Raw genomic sequence first — 15,663 nt, forward strand, 5'->3', positions numbered from 1 at the left:
TTAAATTTAACTTGTATTATTGCGGATATATAAAAGGTTAAGTTATATTAGTTGTCATTCGATTATGGTTTATTTCTCCTTTTTTATTTACCAAAATGAAAAGTTGCAAAATAATTTTTTAACTATTAGTAATTTTTTTTGTCACTCAGTTATTAACTGAAAAATTATAAAGTAATCTATCAACTATTCAATTTAATTTTTTTATCATGAATTGGTTAATGTAAAAATGGAAATACAGATAGAATTGAATTGTTGGGTGAGTAATTAACTCATAACAAAAAATAAAAATAAAAAAAATCCCTTTCTAACAAAACAAAAGGACTTGTACCAGATTGCAATGAACAAGACACATCTAAAAGGAAAGTCAAGATCAAGTACTCATTTTATCTCTGCCAACTAAACAGTTCAACCATCTTTTTTTCCAATTTGAAAGCCACATTTGTGGCAACTAACAAGCTCGAAGGCGGCTATTGTTAGGCACAGTTAGCAGTTACAGGAAAAAACCGTAACCTTCAACGACTCCCTCACCGTTCTACAACTACGAGTTTTCATCAGACATTCATTGATCAAAACCTCGGTTAAAAGATGGCACTTACCCTCTTTGAGCAGGCATCTCCGGCCTTCCTAAAACCAAAAACTTTGTAAGCTACCAATGTCAATCGCAAGCTAGGGGACTGCAGGGAGTGAAAACTTGAAACTCACCTGCTATGGGGGCTCACACCTCACAGTATTTGAAACATCATAGATATTCCACCTTAAATTCTGTAATTCAGCAATAAAAGAATTCATATAGCTCAGAAAGACGGAACTAGAACTCAACGAAACGAGGGCAAACTTCAATAACAGCAAAATGGTATAATGAAAACCACACTAATCCGCAAAAGCACCTATGAACTTTTTAAATTCATCGGCAAAGCATAGCATCATCAATCATAATTAGCTATAGATCTCATACATTGTAGGCAGGAAAAAGGGATAAGGCAATTTATTGAGTTTAGCTCCCAGACACTACGAGCTATAATCCAGAAGTTTCCACTTTACAAGTTTATCGTCTTTAAAACCATAAAAACATCTCAGATAAACCATAACTACGGAATTAACATGAAAGGGAAATGAAAATTGATAAAAATGAAAAAGCAATGCAACCTGAGGGAGCGTGATGGATCCGAAAGAAACTTGCTTGTTGGAAGACAAATATGTACCCCATAGAATATGGATAATGCTCGCCTCAACAGTTCTTTAACCTGCTGTAGCTGGACGAACACCTCCCAAGAAAATAAATATCAGTATCAAAGCCACAACATAATCAAAAGCAGTGTTACACATTGCATGCAGCTATATTCCGTTTTTAAACAGTCATTGGTCAATACAGCTTATAATATTCGGAATATTGCATGAACAAGTTCAAATATCTGTTAAAAGTCCTCTCTTAGATTATAGCTCATACACCATGAGGACTTGAACATGTCCGTGTCAACACCTAAATGTACAAATAATGTTCTGCGACTCATGGTGGTTCTTAAATCTTATGTAAATCTTTTGCCATTCCTCTCCTAATAATTCTAAACTCGAATAGTAGATCTGTACTAGATGATGATGTATTCAAAACAATACTCAACTCTAGACACACAGGAGAAAAAACTACTTTCAGCAACCCTAACAAGGTACACGAAGCAAAAATCGAGCACACTATCTTCTCTAGAAGATTAAAATGTTGGATTGGAAATTCGAAGCATGAAAATAGTGAAGCAAATAACTAAAGCTGACATACTAGTCACAGAAGGTGATAGAATAAAGTTTGGATATATCATATCACACATTAACTTTCCAATATTTATCATATATTACGAGAAAGAACTCCTAAATTTTACCTTTTCTCCTTTTTGTGCCAGAAGAATTGCCATTGGACGCTGCAATTCCAACCCCACCTCTAGGAAGCTCCTTTGCTCCAGAGTTTTGACTTGCCAAGCATTGAATATCATCAAATTCACACCCATTAAATCCATGTCCGTCCAGCGCTGTGGCTTCTCCTGTATTACCTTCGACCTCGGGTTGAAGGCAATACATCTGATCATTGCATTGTATATTGCAGGGATTCATCAAATAAGCACCAGGCAAATTCAAGGTGCTAACATTATTAGCTGTTGGTTTCTGATAAGGAAACGAACCAATCTCCCCTTCAATTCTTCCTCGAACATCCACAAGCAAACACTTAAGCCGTGCAATCTCAGCCTCCAATGCAGCTTGCCCTTGCAATCTCTTCAACAGCTGCTGGTTCAATGTCCTCAACCTCACAACCTCGTCTTCCAATGAGGCTGCTCGTGCCTTAACCTTTTGCCTATACTTCCTAACAGCTTCTCGATTACCCAAAGAGCGTTTCTTTGGTTTCTTCTCCCTAGAGCCCTCTGTGTCATCAGCAGCAGCTTCATCTTCAGTTGAGGCAGGCACGATTTTGGTATGAACATGGAAACACGTGTGTGTATGAGAATTATCAGGGCCAGGTGGGTTGCAAGTGTGTGTATGCGTACATGCATGAGAATCATTGAGTATTTCATTGAAAAAACTGTCCATCGAGCAACTGCTTGGAATATCACCCATGTTATTGCCACCAGAAAACACTTCTTGGTTTGAAAAATCGAGCTCCCCTTCGTCCATTACAACTAAAAATCCCCCCCAAAGAAAGGGAAACACTTAAATCTATTGAAGAAGGGAAACACTTAAATCTATTGAAGGAGAGACAAATTTACGATTTTGAACCTGAACCAAACAATAATTCACACCCAATTAGCAAGTAACAACACCAATATATATATAAATGTAAAAATCCTAATAATTTCTATATGCATACGTTATACAATATATATATATTCTTCAAAGCATCCATTACAAGATTAAGAGGAATTTTCAACTCAAAACAAATATCACCAATCATAATCAGCAAAAAGGAAGTAGACAAAAGAAAGCCTTTGTTTAAAAAAAAAACAGCAAGTTGAACAACCTGGGATGATCCGAACAATTCGATACAATTAAGGTTCAACAAGAAGCCAAAAGAACAACGAATCGAAAACGAGCATCGTAATCATAGATTCGACAAATCGAAAACCCTAGAAAATAATCAGCATCCCCTTTTATGCATTTTCCTTTGCTTCACAAAAAGATATAATGAAAATAACTACAAAGCTAAATAACAAAACGAAGAGAGTGGGTTTTTTTTTACTTTTAATATTGGTGAAAAAATGGAAAATTCATACAATTTTGAAAAGATTCCTAAAATGGACGTACCGGAAAAAAAGGAAGAAGAAATGGAGAGCTGAAAGTTGCAGAGATTCCACTGTCTTTTTTTTTTTTTCTGGGTCTGAAATTGTGGAGTCCTTGTTGCTCTTAATTTATACGTACTTGAGGGACTTAATTATAAATTCAAAAAACTTATATTCAGTGAAATACTATGGTGTATCGTTGTTTATGAATTGGAAGGTGTAACTTAGGTTTGTTACCGTTTGATATTAGATTATCTTCCACGTGAATGATGATGACGATGATGGGGTTGTTTGTGGGCAACGAAAATTTGAAGGAACTTTGGGTCAATTGTGGAAGATTGGGGACTTTGGGCCCTAGTAATGTGAAAGTTTAAAGTCTTTGGTCCCCGCTCCCACTATTCATTTCAATAATTTCATTTTTCATTTGTAATTTATTTTATGAATATTTATTATTATTAAGATGCGGCTGTATTTAGTACATTATCACTGAAGTATTTTAATTTCACAAGTCATGTTTTTTTTTTTAGTTCAGTATACCTTAAATAAGACATATCACAATAAAATTTTCCTCGATGAATATATTTTGGAGGTCTTTCTATTATATGGATATTATGAAATTAATTTTTTTATTATTAAATAGATTAATATTAAATAATGTTAAAATGAAATAGGCTAACCTCTATTGTTTAAAAAATCCTGAAAATTATTATTATTTTAATTGTAATTCAATTTTAAATAAAAAATTGTATTTATAAAATCATAAAAATGAAAAATTAATTTCATCTATAATATATGTGTTTCCCAATACTATTAACCATTTAAAAAGTCTACTAATATGCCAAATAAACTTTCACACTCATTAATGTAGTATATGTAATTCTTTTTAAAAAATTAATTTAATTGAAAATTATTGCTGACAGAAAAGTTCTGTCAGATAAATTGTCAATTAGTAAAATATCTCCTACCTTTTAAAATAATGAAATAATAGCTTTCCTTAGTGATGTGGGACTTGACACTTGAGCTAATTAAACAAGCTAGATGGGAAATAGCATATAATATAAAGCTGCTAGTCAAGCCTATTTTAATTATGATCTATCATTAGAAATCAAATGAGAAATGAAAAAGAAAACGTTGGTTGTTTTTAATTGTTTGACCTAGAAATAGCACAAAGACCCAGCTGCCCTACCCTGAAATTATTACCTTTCTACACGTGGATTCTAATTTCAGAGTGTTTGGTGAGCTAATTTGCAGTTTTGAGCCCTTGGAATAATGGATTGAAGACACAAAGATTAAGCAACCACATAGGATAGATTACTCTAACTAAATTATTAATACATTTATATTTTAATAATTTAATTTTAAAAAATTATAAAATAATCACTAAACTATTTATTGTTATATAGCATTTTCTATTCACACTCTCTTCATTAATTGAACGTCGCAAATTTACTAACTAAAATTTAAATTACTTTCGAAGAATAACCTTCTCTAATTTTCGATACTAATCATTATACTAACTTATATCTAACATATATTCTATTCGTTAGTTAGTATTAAAACATCATATTAATTATCAAATTATCAATTGTAACTTGCTAAATAATAACTTTTAAAGAATCCAATGATTCAAATGAATAACTTTCAATAATCATTTTATAATTTTTTATAATTAAATAATCAAAACAATATATTTTACCCAAAAATGTAAATATCCGCATCTGATTTATTTAAATTGTTGTTTTTCAATATTTTAACGCTTTGTTTTTGCATTATCATTCGATAAAAACGAAATATAAGTCTTCATATAAAAATACCAAAATAAAAGTTTTATTTTGAAAGAGCTTAAACTGATAATTATTTTTTAAAACTAGCAAAAAAAACAAAATTTCTATTTATTCAAAAAACTAAAAGACTTCAATTAAATTATTAATATAAAAAAACAAAAACAAAATTTGTCTAAACCAAGACCCTACCTACACCTAGATTCAACCCTACATTAAAAATTAAAACCACCTCTAACGGAGCATATCAACGAACAAGATTCATATAGATGGAATGTACACCCTTTTATTTTTTCTTCTAAGCGAACAAAAACAAATTTGTATCGAATTTCCTCATTTATTCATTTTCCTTCCACCATTTATGCAATATATATATATATTCAAATATAATTTCTATTTATATACAAAACTCTTGGAACTGCATGCAACAACGCTTCACAAAAATCCTCGGATGTGCTTGTGTTGCAGTCCCCATTTCACCTGAGATCACAATTTAAACAAAAATGCTCACAAATGGGAAAAATTAAAAAGGTTGAGATCTATCATTTACACGCAGCATTTAGGGCTCTGAGTTGGAGTATAAACGAGACACGTGTATCAGTTCGAAATAAACACAAATTCAGCCAGGTTATTATTGAGTTGAGACCGTAACTCGGCATGATAACATCCCTAGCAACTATGAGCATGAAGTTTGAACAGATGATCTACCATTAAAGTTGCAACGAACCTTGCCAATGCGAAAAAATATGGAAGAGCAGCGATGAGAAGCCATAGCTTGAGCAAAAAATAACGAGCCGCTTTGAAACATCAAACAATCGCAGGTGAAAAAATTGACCAGATTGTGTCGAGAGTATACACAGGTCTCTGTCTTACGAATTCATGATAAATCAAAAGACCCTTGCCCTTCACTGATTGCATATAGCAATTTTTTATACAAAATTTCCTGTTCAGATAGCATCCGTTGAAATGAAGATAGTAAGAGTAGTATAAAGATAATCATGAAAGATCAATCTAGTATAAAGATAATCATGAAAGATCAATCTAGTTACTAACTGATCATACCTTGGTAGAATATGGAGGAAGCTTCAAGTAATTAGCACAAGTCATGACACTGGGCAAGTCGTCATCAACTGATTCCGAGGGAGAAGAATGCTGTGAATTCATAACAACAAGCGTTAAGAACCATGAACATAAAAAGAAAGAAAAAAGAGATCTAGACAGGCTGAATGAAATATTTACAGTTAAGCTAGAAATTATAACGAGTAGACCGACACCTTCCACTGCCTAAGAACCAGACACCATAAAAAGGCTAATAGGACTATGGTTAAAGATGCCTTGGCCTGAATCATAACATTGCCCATATGCGTTTAAAAAAATTGGAGCCATTGCATGTAAGAAGCACAATCGTTCTATGCACTTAAAAAATTGCCATGAATAAATCAATATGTAAATCCCACTTCAACCTGACTTCCAAAAATTATCTTAAAATCGGCATGAAGAAATCAATACTTAAATCCGACTTCGACACAACTTTCAAAATTATCTTAAAATTTGTTGACTGCAAAACGGCATGTCAACATCAAAACAACAATGTAAATGGAAAGAAACTTGAAAACTTTTTCAATCTAACTTGTCACCTTTTTAACAATGGTCAGTTTAGGATTCAGCACTGCCAGACCACCAGGTGGAAGTCTGGGGGCACCAGTAACAAATTGGCAGAAGGCCCGTTGCTGATCTGGTGTAAATTCTCCCATAATTTTGAGTAACTGCAAAATGACAAAACCAAACATTATTACAGATCAAATAAAGATTTAAACCAGTAACTAGACGTCAAAATGATTAAATGACTGCTAAGAGAAACATACATTAATGATCACTGGGCTCTTTGCAGTATATCCGTGATCAAATTTTATGTGATCAGCAAGTGTCTCAGCCTACATAAGTTGAAGTTAAAATTGTTAAATCATACCAGACAACCAGTTCTAATTAAAGAAGTTAGCACTATATTATCAGACAGTTTGAGTATCACATTACCTCCCACAACTCTCTGCGACCGCACAGCAAATAGTCCAACTCTTGTGGGGTAAATATTTGTAACGAAGCAATATCAAAAACCTGCTTATTAACTAATATATTAGCATAGCAATGAAATCCTTAACACAGCCCCATAAGTGCAAATAATTAAGAAGGAAATCCACAATGAAAATCAATGAGTGGTTAATCAAGAAAACTCCGGAATTAGGAAAGCAATCGGACCTGATTAAATCCAGCTCTAAATGCCTCCATTTGCCGCATAATTCCAGTCTTGACAGTTGCATCAACCACCAAAGATATGTATTCCTCCAAGTTGTTGATATCCACCTGATGTATTTAACCGAAACTTAGAATAATCTATTAACAGGCAAAAAAAACGGTGGGAGAATAGGAGAGTTTGAAATATACAGTTTCATCCCCTGGCTTCAATATGTAGTCTGGATGGCCAGGAAGTGTAAAGTCCAGACAAAGGTCTTCTATTGGGGCTCCACGGAAGCGTAAATCAGCAATTGCATCACCACTTTCATCACCCATCAATTCTAAATATTTCTTTCGACAAACAAGAAGATGTAATTCTAGCAAAGTTTTCCCAAACTCAGAGTCAAATGACGGGATATCATGCAAATCAAGCTCCTGCAATGGATTATAAAATGACAGTTTTAGCCATAAAAGTAGAAAGAGGCAATACTTAATTTTTATTGGTATTAAAATATGCGATCTAATGCAATCAGCTTACTTCACCAACCACAAGTTTATAAAATGATGTTGATAGGGGCAGGTCTAAAAGCCGTCCATCTTGAAGAGCTTTTGCCATCACACGCCCCACCAGCCGGAAATACTCAATTACTTTAGAAAATTCACTACCTTCAGAAGCATCAGCATTTAGCTGCCAAGGTCGAGGGAACAACTCTAAAGGAGCTTGAATCATAACTCCATCAATGGTAGTGGAACCAGCAGTTTTTCCTCCTTTCTTTTCATCACCATCAATTTCCATTAATGACTTATTCCATGTAGAATTTGACCTCCACATTCCAAGTTCAAACTTTTGCAACTCATGACTTAAAAGTGTGTAGAACTCCAAAGTAGGACCCGATCCAGTTCCAACTTCTCCAAAGTATTCAACTTCCAGAACAGCTTTTTGGACAGAATACATCCTCATTACTTTTGCAGCAGAATCCAAAATGCGGTCCCGGGAGATGCGAACCTTTTTCCGCTGTAATCTACCAACCCTCACCTCTCTATCATTAGTTGACCCATGGCCATCGGCACTCTGCTGTTGCTGAAGACGATGTAATGCACGAGACAACCCAAAGGCAGTTGAATAGAAGTACTGCCTTCGTGTCTCAAAAGGAAATAAAAAGGGGCATGACTCTGTCAACTGGTAACACCAGGATGGAAGGTTTCCACTGCAGAGAACAAGGGTATCCTGCATTTGCCTAGCCAGTTTTGGAGTGAGCTTACCATTAATAAATTCCTCAGAAGGAACTCTAGAACCAGTGAGAATTAACTCATCTAGATTTGAAATTTTCCCCTCAGCAAAATTGTCGGAAAATATCTGAAACCTTAATCGATGCGCAAGCTGATTCAAACCCTCTAATGCACGCAACAGTGCCAATATATTATAAGTGGGGTTAGATCTTTCTAGATCACAAGGAAGTTCCCCTTGCAAGATGCTATCCAAAAGTGACATTCTATGAGTTTGGGGAACAGAGTTGGAGCTGGAAGAACCAGATTTATTAGATTTCGATTCTGTAATAGAACCTGATCCCCCAACAGATGATCGGTCAGCTTGGCCGTCTGCCCTCTGATACGTTATTGTGTAGATGTCACTCCACAGTCTGCTTCCCTCACTAGAAATATCACTAACAGCACATCTTTCATCATCCTCATCCTCATCCTCATCCTCATCCAACACAAGCTGTCCCTGGATGGCCTGATAGATTGTAAAATGCCTTTTGAGCTGCTTACCACCAGCAGTAAATGTCAATTTTGGAGGCTCATTAGAACTACCAAATGGATGTTGCCCTTCCAGATCTCTGCCTCCCCTAATACCTCTACCATTTACACTTCCTAGCCCAGCCATGGCAGCAGCTGCAAACGACTTAGCACCCTTTGAGCCATAAGCACTCCTAAAATCAGCAGAGTCTGAACACTTAACAGCAGCTGCTGTGCTGCTAGATCCTGAAGCTGTATTTATTTGGCTATCTCTAATGGCTGAGGCAGGCTTGCCATCTTCAGCTGAATCACCCAATTTAACATCATGAACTTTGTCTGGCATGCAAACAGGAAAAGAATCATCTCTGAGCACCTGGGACAATAATTCCATCAAGCAAAAGTAAGAGTAAATGAAGTTTACAATCAACATTAAGAGGCTTTGCATTTATGCAAGCACAAGATCACTTACATCTTCATGACTATCTTCTTCATCATCAGAAATATCATCATCTTCAACCCCCCAAACATCATCAACCTCCACAGGAAATGTGTCCGATTCTTCATCCTACCAAAAGAGGGGGACAAAATTATAATCAACAAACAGGAAATGGGGGAGGGGGGAAGGCACAATTCCATGCAAACAACAGAAAGGGAAGCACAATTTAATTATGTGGAGTCTAATGTTGAACATTAACAAATGATCGCTTAAACTAACTTCAGCATGTGAGCATATGAGCATGTGAGCTTACACAATACAAATAAGCCCAGCCATGTTATAGTTCATAATAAGAATCATAAAGAATACCTCAGAAGTAGAGACACCATTTACAGGTTTCATTGGATCATCTTTACCCAGAGCAGCATTTCTTGTCTGAGGTCCTCTCAACCTCTCTTGTGCCATCTCCAAAACTACCTTACCTTCTCCGTTTGACAATCTTGTGCTGTTCTCCTGTGATGATGGTTCCTTTGTGGCTGTATCTCCTATACTAACAGATGATCTGGACCTTGAAAAATGACGACGAGTGTCCAAAGCAGGAGTTGTGGTAGATGGAGAAGAAGTAGCAGCCCCACTAGATGTGTTCCCAGATTCAGAATTTCCTACAGAAATGGAGAGCTTCTGAGCAGTATCACTTCGTTGAACTCGTTGCCAAAGAAAATCTTCTACAGTTGCTAGACTTGCTAATGGGTCAATCAACACAATACTTGATGAATAATCACGAAGAGATTTCTCTCCATGGGCTCGACAAAGACGCAACTTAAAAGGCTGAGATAATGCACTAAATCTGAAAGAGAGGCGTGCACTCCCACCAGATGACCTGGAGGCATGGCTAAGAACTACAGGGAAACGCTCTACTGATGATAAAGCATTTTGAAGCTTCTGAACCAGGACAACCATAGGAGCAATACTTCTTTCATCCACACTAGAAGGAAGTGCAACACTGATAAATAATTTAAATCTTTTAAGGGCTTGGTGGCGAAGCTTGGGCAGGTTTCCATCTGAAATTATCCCCTTGTAGAAGTATCCACAAGAAAAATAGTTTAACAAGGCTGCAACAACAGCACTACCAATAAACTCAAAAGTGGATACACCATCCCCTTGCTCAGTTCTGCTAGAATCTCAGAGATCACCCCAATCAAATATTCTTCCTTGGCAGCAGAAATATCAGCCAATTGAGACCCAGAATCTTTAGATTTTCCTTTTGCCTTAGTCTTTTGATCATCAACACCAGCATTCAATTTCATGCAAAGATTTTTTAAGTGTAGAAGCTCTTCAGTCATACCAACTTCAACAGCACCAGGCTCAGAGGGGAAATACTTATCTTTGAATGCTTTAGCACATCCACTTACAACAGTACGAAGATTTGTTGTAGGGGTTTCGACTGAACTAGGAGGAGAACCAATATTTAAAGATGCTGGATTCTTAGACTCCTCCACTGAACTTCCTTCAGGATTTGAGTTATAACTGCGTCGTCTGTAATGCCTGGAACGCGATGACATTCCAGATATAGAGTCATTATCCTTCTCAACATAAGATGCTAGAGAAGGAGTGTTATTTTGATTACCAATTAATACAAGCTGGTCCACTGCATGAACCACACCCTCTCGGACAAACATTTTGGAGAATGTTGCAGGAAGCTTTTCCAATAGGATCTCTGCAATCTTAAGGGAAGGAACCAAGACATGTGGATCTTTCGATGCTAAAATACCAGCCAAAAAACTACAAGACCAAAAAACATAGTAAGTTTCTATAACCAAAAATTACATTAAGATTTAAACTGGTATGTTTCATTTAAGGTGGATACCTTGATAAATTTGTCACACTCAATAGATTCTGAATCATCTCTGCACTGCTGAAATACATAAGTTTTCCAATAACTGAGAGACATTTGTGGCGAATAGGGGTATTGACACTGGAACCATAAATCTGCTTGACAAAAGGATATGAGACTATCAGTTCCAACAAACCAAAAGAAAATTATGGTAGAGGCAGGAAACATTAATTCTAGCAAACAAGAGAAAACTAAAGAACAATCATCAGTAAAAGCTTACCTGTATAAGAACAGGAAGTAGGTCCATGCCAAATTGCTGGAGAATGTCGGGTTGTTTATGCAACAATTTCTCTCGGGCTGAAACCTCAGAAGCATTTCCATCGGTGTTGTCTTCCTTCTCAGAGCTACTAGTAGGAGCCTCCTTCACAATAGATCCTTTGAAAAATATATTAGAGCTGGCAGGGAGGGAGATGGTTCCTTGAGGCAATGGAGGAAGAAGCTCATTTGCCAGATTGACAATCTCAAATATCTACATGATAAGATGAGAATTACAGACCACCAAACAAAAAGTCGTGACATGCATAAGCCATTATCTTGTCTATTATAAAACAAAGTGAAAGTAACAAGCAGATAGGCTCAAAATAAGTGACTTTTAACCACAATAAAAAAGCAGACATGCAAGGTTCGCAAAAACTGATTCTAAAACTGGGTATAACATCCTGAGTTATTAATACAACATTTTTCACATTACACATAAAAACAACAAGGAACTGAAAATTACCATCTCTTCAGGTTGAATAAATAGTATTACCTGCTCAGCTGGTCTGCTTAACGTTGGTGGAACAGCTGAGTTAGCAGAGATGTCAGAACCTACCAGTATATCTTTCAGGATACCACTGATCCCAAGCATAAGTAAAGTTTTTGCTCCAACAGGAGACCCACTTGCACATGTTGAAAGCAGCCGGATTAAGCCCTGATTCAAAAGCCCAAATGTCATGATATTGCACGCAAAAGCATTGGCTTATAGTTAAAATATAGGAACAGCATCTACTCACCGTATATGTTGGTATGCTCAAAGATCCCTGACCACCGCCAGAATTGCTTGTGGAAATGAGAGATGCAGCTTGAGTAACCAACCCATGGCTGCACAACTCATCTAATTTATCCGGGGAAGATGCAAAGGCTTCAGAAATACGGCTCAGACAAACAGAAGCATGCTCCAACACCTACAAGCATGACAAAACGTACAAGATGAAGAAGCAATATAATTTTACAATGAACTAATTGTCATTAATACAACACTCAAGTTACCTTTGAATCATGATACTGCAAAAGATTTGTTAATGGTGGTATAGCATCCATTACATAGTCAGCTGCATCTGAAGGGAGATTCCTGCACATATTTGCAGCAGTAGATAGAGCCACACGCTGGAACACAGGATTAAATAGAAAGAAGGTCATTAAGAATGTACAGAAAGAAAATTTTCTTCACTCTGTATATCATTAAGCTAAAAGGTTTTAAATAAGTTAATTACCTGAACTCCAGTGGCGAAGAAATCCAGGTATAAAAGCACCGCCATGAGAGCACCAGCTCGCAAACAGGGAGTAGGGTGTTCTTGAGATATCTTCTTCAAGGCTAGCAGAGACTGTTCCCAGCATTTCAACCAAAATATAAGAACCCAAACATACCATTTTGAACTTTCTAATTCAGGTTTAGTCATGAACAATGTAGTATATACCCTTTGGTATGAGCAAGTAACTCAAAAGTGAATTTTTAACAGTTAGTTAGAAGCAAGCAAATTTACTTAACACAAGTTGCCAGCAAAATGCTTAATCAACAATCACGAATTTATCTTGGTTCACGCCGACTTGACCTAATGTTTAATACATTTAGAAAGATGCACTGTACTTTGCAATGAAATGCAAGATACCATTGAATCAAACCATAAAACACAGACTGGAGTGTTAGTGTCGGAAATGGGTATGTGTCAAAAGCATGTTCAAACTATTTTCCAACTATTTGTAGGATCCTTGTCACCGGAGAGTCATATCTCCACATCCATATGTGACAGGCATGTGTGTCGTCCGGTCATAGAGGTAGTTCTTTTGGAGCACACATAGGAAGCAACTAATGTTGAATCAAATATTAAATTCCTATCATTTTCCAAAATCAATGATTTCCAACATAACCAAAAATAAACAAACCTGTTCAGCCAAGTCTATATACTCTATTGTAAGCAACTTAGCGCAAAAAGATGAAACTGCACCATAATGCACCACAGCAGCACAGGAAGAAGGCATCACATCACATAAATGAGTAAGCGCCCTTGCCGCAAGAATCATTATATCAGGGTTACTCTCATGATTAAGCATTCCAACGAGAACGGGAACGAACAAATCCACAGAAAACGTGCTCAATGACTCCTCAGTCCCAATTGAAAGAATCTCACAGAGCTCTCTCAACGCCTCAACCTGCCCCCCTTCCTCCCCATCAGCACTCATTCCAGACAGAATCCTCTTCAACCTCCCATTTTGATGAGATGACGACGATGAGCCCATTGGCGATGAGGGAAGAAAATCATCAATTCCGGCACCCAACTTCCTCAACAAGCCTTGTAATGCGCTGCTCGCTGACGGCAGATTCTGTTGCAAACTCCCCACGTCGCCTCTGTCGTCATTATGATCATCCTCATCGCCTCCAGAGGTCTCCATATTTAACCCTGAGCTTCCCTCAAGATGATTCGAATTACTCTCGTTATTATCTCCACTATCCCTATCAGTCTCTCTATCCGAAATCCTTAAATCCTCCTCCTTTTCCTTACCTTTATCAGAGACGAGATTCAGACTTTCACTTACGGTTCGTTTGTCTTCGCCAGAACCTCCGCGGGAACCAGATGAATATTCCGCTGTAACGGAGTCCATTAAGAGACCGGAAGCCCGTGAAACGCGAGTCCCGGTGATGGTAGCAACGGCAGAGGAGGAAGACAAACGAACGCGCTTGTTAGAGCGAATTGTAGGATCAAAGGAAGAAGAAGAAGAAGAATGGGCAGCTGTGAATGTCTCCGCCCGCTTCCGGGTCCGAAATTCCATACAAAGGGGACCACCACCCCTGGTAATCGGACCGTCACCGAGACAGAATCCGACAGGGTCCTGATCCGAAGTCCGAACCCTAGGAAATTATCGTCGTGGAGAAATGGAACAATGTAATTAACAATCAAGAAACCAAAGATTATTATTAACAAAGTTGAAATTCGATGATTAATTGAGGGAATTGGAAGAAGTAGAGGCCAAAACGAAACCGGTCGTTGGTTCAGAAAATAAGTTTATTTTTGACAGTAGCCTTTTTATAGGAATATATATAAGTTTTTAATTACTATTTTTTTAATAAGTCGGTATTTCGAGTTTTTTCCTTTTAAATCCAAACCGGGTTCGCCCAGTTAAATTCTTTTCATTTAAAATATATTTTTTAAATTTAATAAGTGTTGAATTAATATTTTTCTAACAATTTAATTTATTTAAACTTGTTTGATAATCACAATAAAAACTATCCGATAGATTTTTTCTAAAAACAATTGAAATAATAATTAGATAAAAACTTACCAAGAATAAATGTAATTATTATTTTATCTTATTTTATTTCATTTAAAATTATATTATGTTTTATTGAACAATTTAATTATATTCTTTATTTTATTTTAAGTAATATATCAAATAAATTTTATCATTTCATTTTTTAATATTTATATTTTCAATACTTAATTTATCAAACATAGTTTTGATTAAATTTAATATATGAGATAAAGTATTATGAAAGTTTTTATATTAGAAATTAAATTAAATTTTATTTCTTTTATTCAAAAATTGAATAAATTAATCCTCTTATATTAACTTGAAGTATATATAAAATATCATTTGTTATTATTTAGTTATTCCATCAACTATATATTTAATTATTTTATAATTTAACGTATAATTATTAATTTATTTATTTTGAAATAAAAGAGATAAAATATAATTAGAATTTTTAGTACAAAAGTTCCCCATACTTTTACTTGAACTTATATAATTAGAAGTACTTTTTTATTTTTATATTATTTAAATAAAAAAAACAACTACAACTAACTATAAAATAAATAAAATAATGGCAAAAAAAGGGCGAGGACAATCAGCAATGACTAATTGAGAAGGTCAACAACACGACACGTGGACGTGAAAAAGGAAACATGAAAGTCACAAAATAGATAAAATAGCATTAATGGATGCACCCAGAAACTGAGTTTTCCTTTTCACCTGGGAATCCTATTTTCGGCGTAGAGTGGATTTATCAGTTAAAAGACATTAATACCCATGTTAATTTTATATTTTAATTGAACAACATGAGTACTT

General features: G+C 35.7%; 1 protein-coding gene and 1 pseudogene across 9 annotated transcripts; both read right to left on the reverse strand.

Annotated features, from left to right (window-relative positions):
• Positions 1 to 186: 186 nt before the first annotated feature.
• LOC107936997 (basic leucine zipper 23) lies at positions 187 to 3,436 on the reverse strand. Of its 9 annotated transcripts, none has more exons than XR_005929952.1 (5): positions 3,283 to 3,404; positions 1,872 to 2,757; positions 1,147 to 1,253; positions 703 to 762; positions 187 to 620 (listed from the first exon to the last, which is right to left on the reverse strand). XR_005929952.1 is itself a non-coding variant. In XM_016869809.2 (3 exons), exons 2-3 carry the CDS (start codon positions 2,653 to 2,655, stop codon positions 1,240 to 1,242), a joined length of 810 nt encoding a protein of 269 aa, XP_016725298.1. In that variant the 5' UTR covers positions 2,656 to 2,757; positions 3,283 to 3,436; the 3' UTR covers positions 972 to 1,239. The 9 variants fall into 9 exon arrangements, 2 of the variants coding, with proteins under 2 accessions (XP_016725298.1, XP_040972742.1); XR_005929951.1 differs by having other exon boundaries at positions 187 to 624; XR_001694544.2 differs by having other exon boundaries at positions 1,147 to 1,265.
• Positions 3,437 to 5,491: 2,055 nt separating this feature from the next.
• Positions 5,492 to 14,583, reverse strand: LOC107936991 (E3 ubiquitin-protein ligase UPL3-like; annotated as a pseudogene).
• Positions 14,584 to 15,663: the final 1,080 nt, after the last annotated feature.

Source organism: Gossypium hirsutum, chromosome A01 (genome assembly GCF_007990345.1).
Source record: "Gossypium hirsutum isolate 1008001.06 chromosome A01, Gossypium_hirsutum_v2.1, whole genome shotgun sequence".
NCBI classification, from domain to species: Eukaryota; Viridiplantae; Streptophyta; class Magnoliopsida; order Malvales; family Malvaceae; genus Gossypium; species Gossypium hirsutum.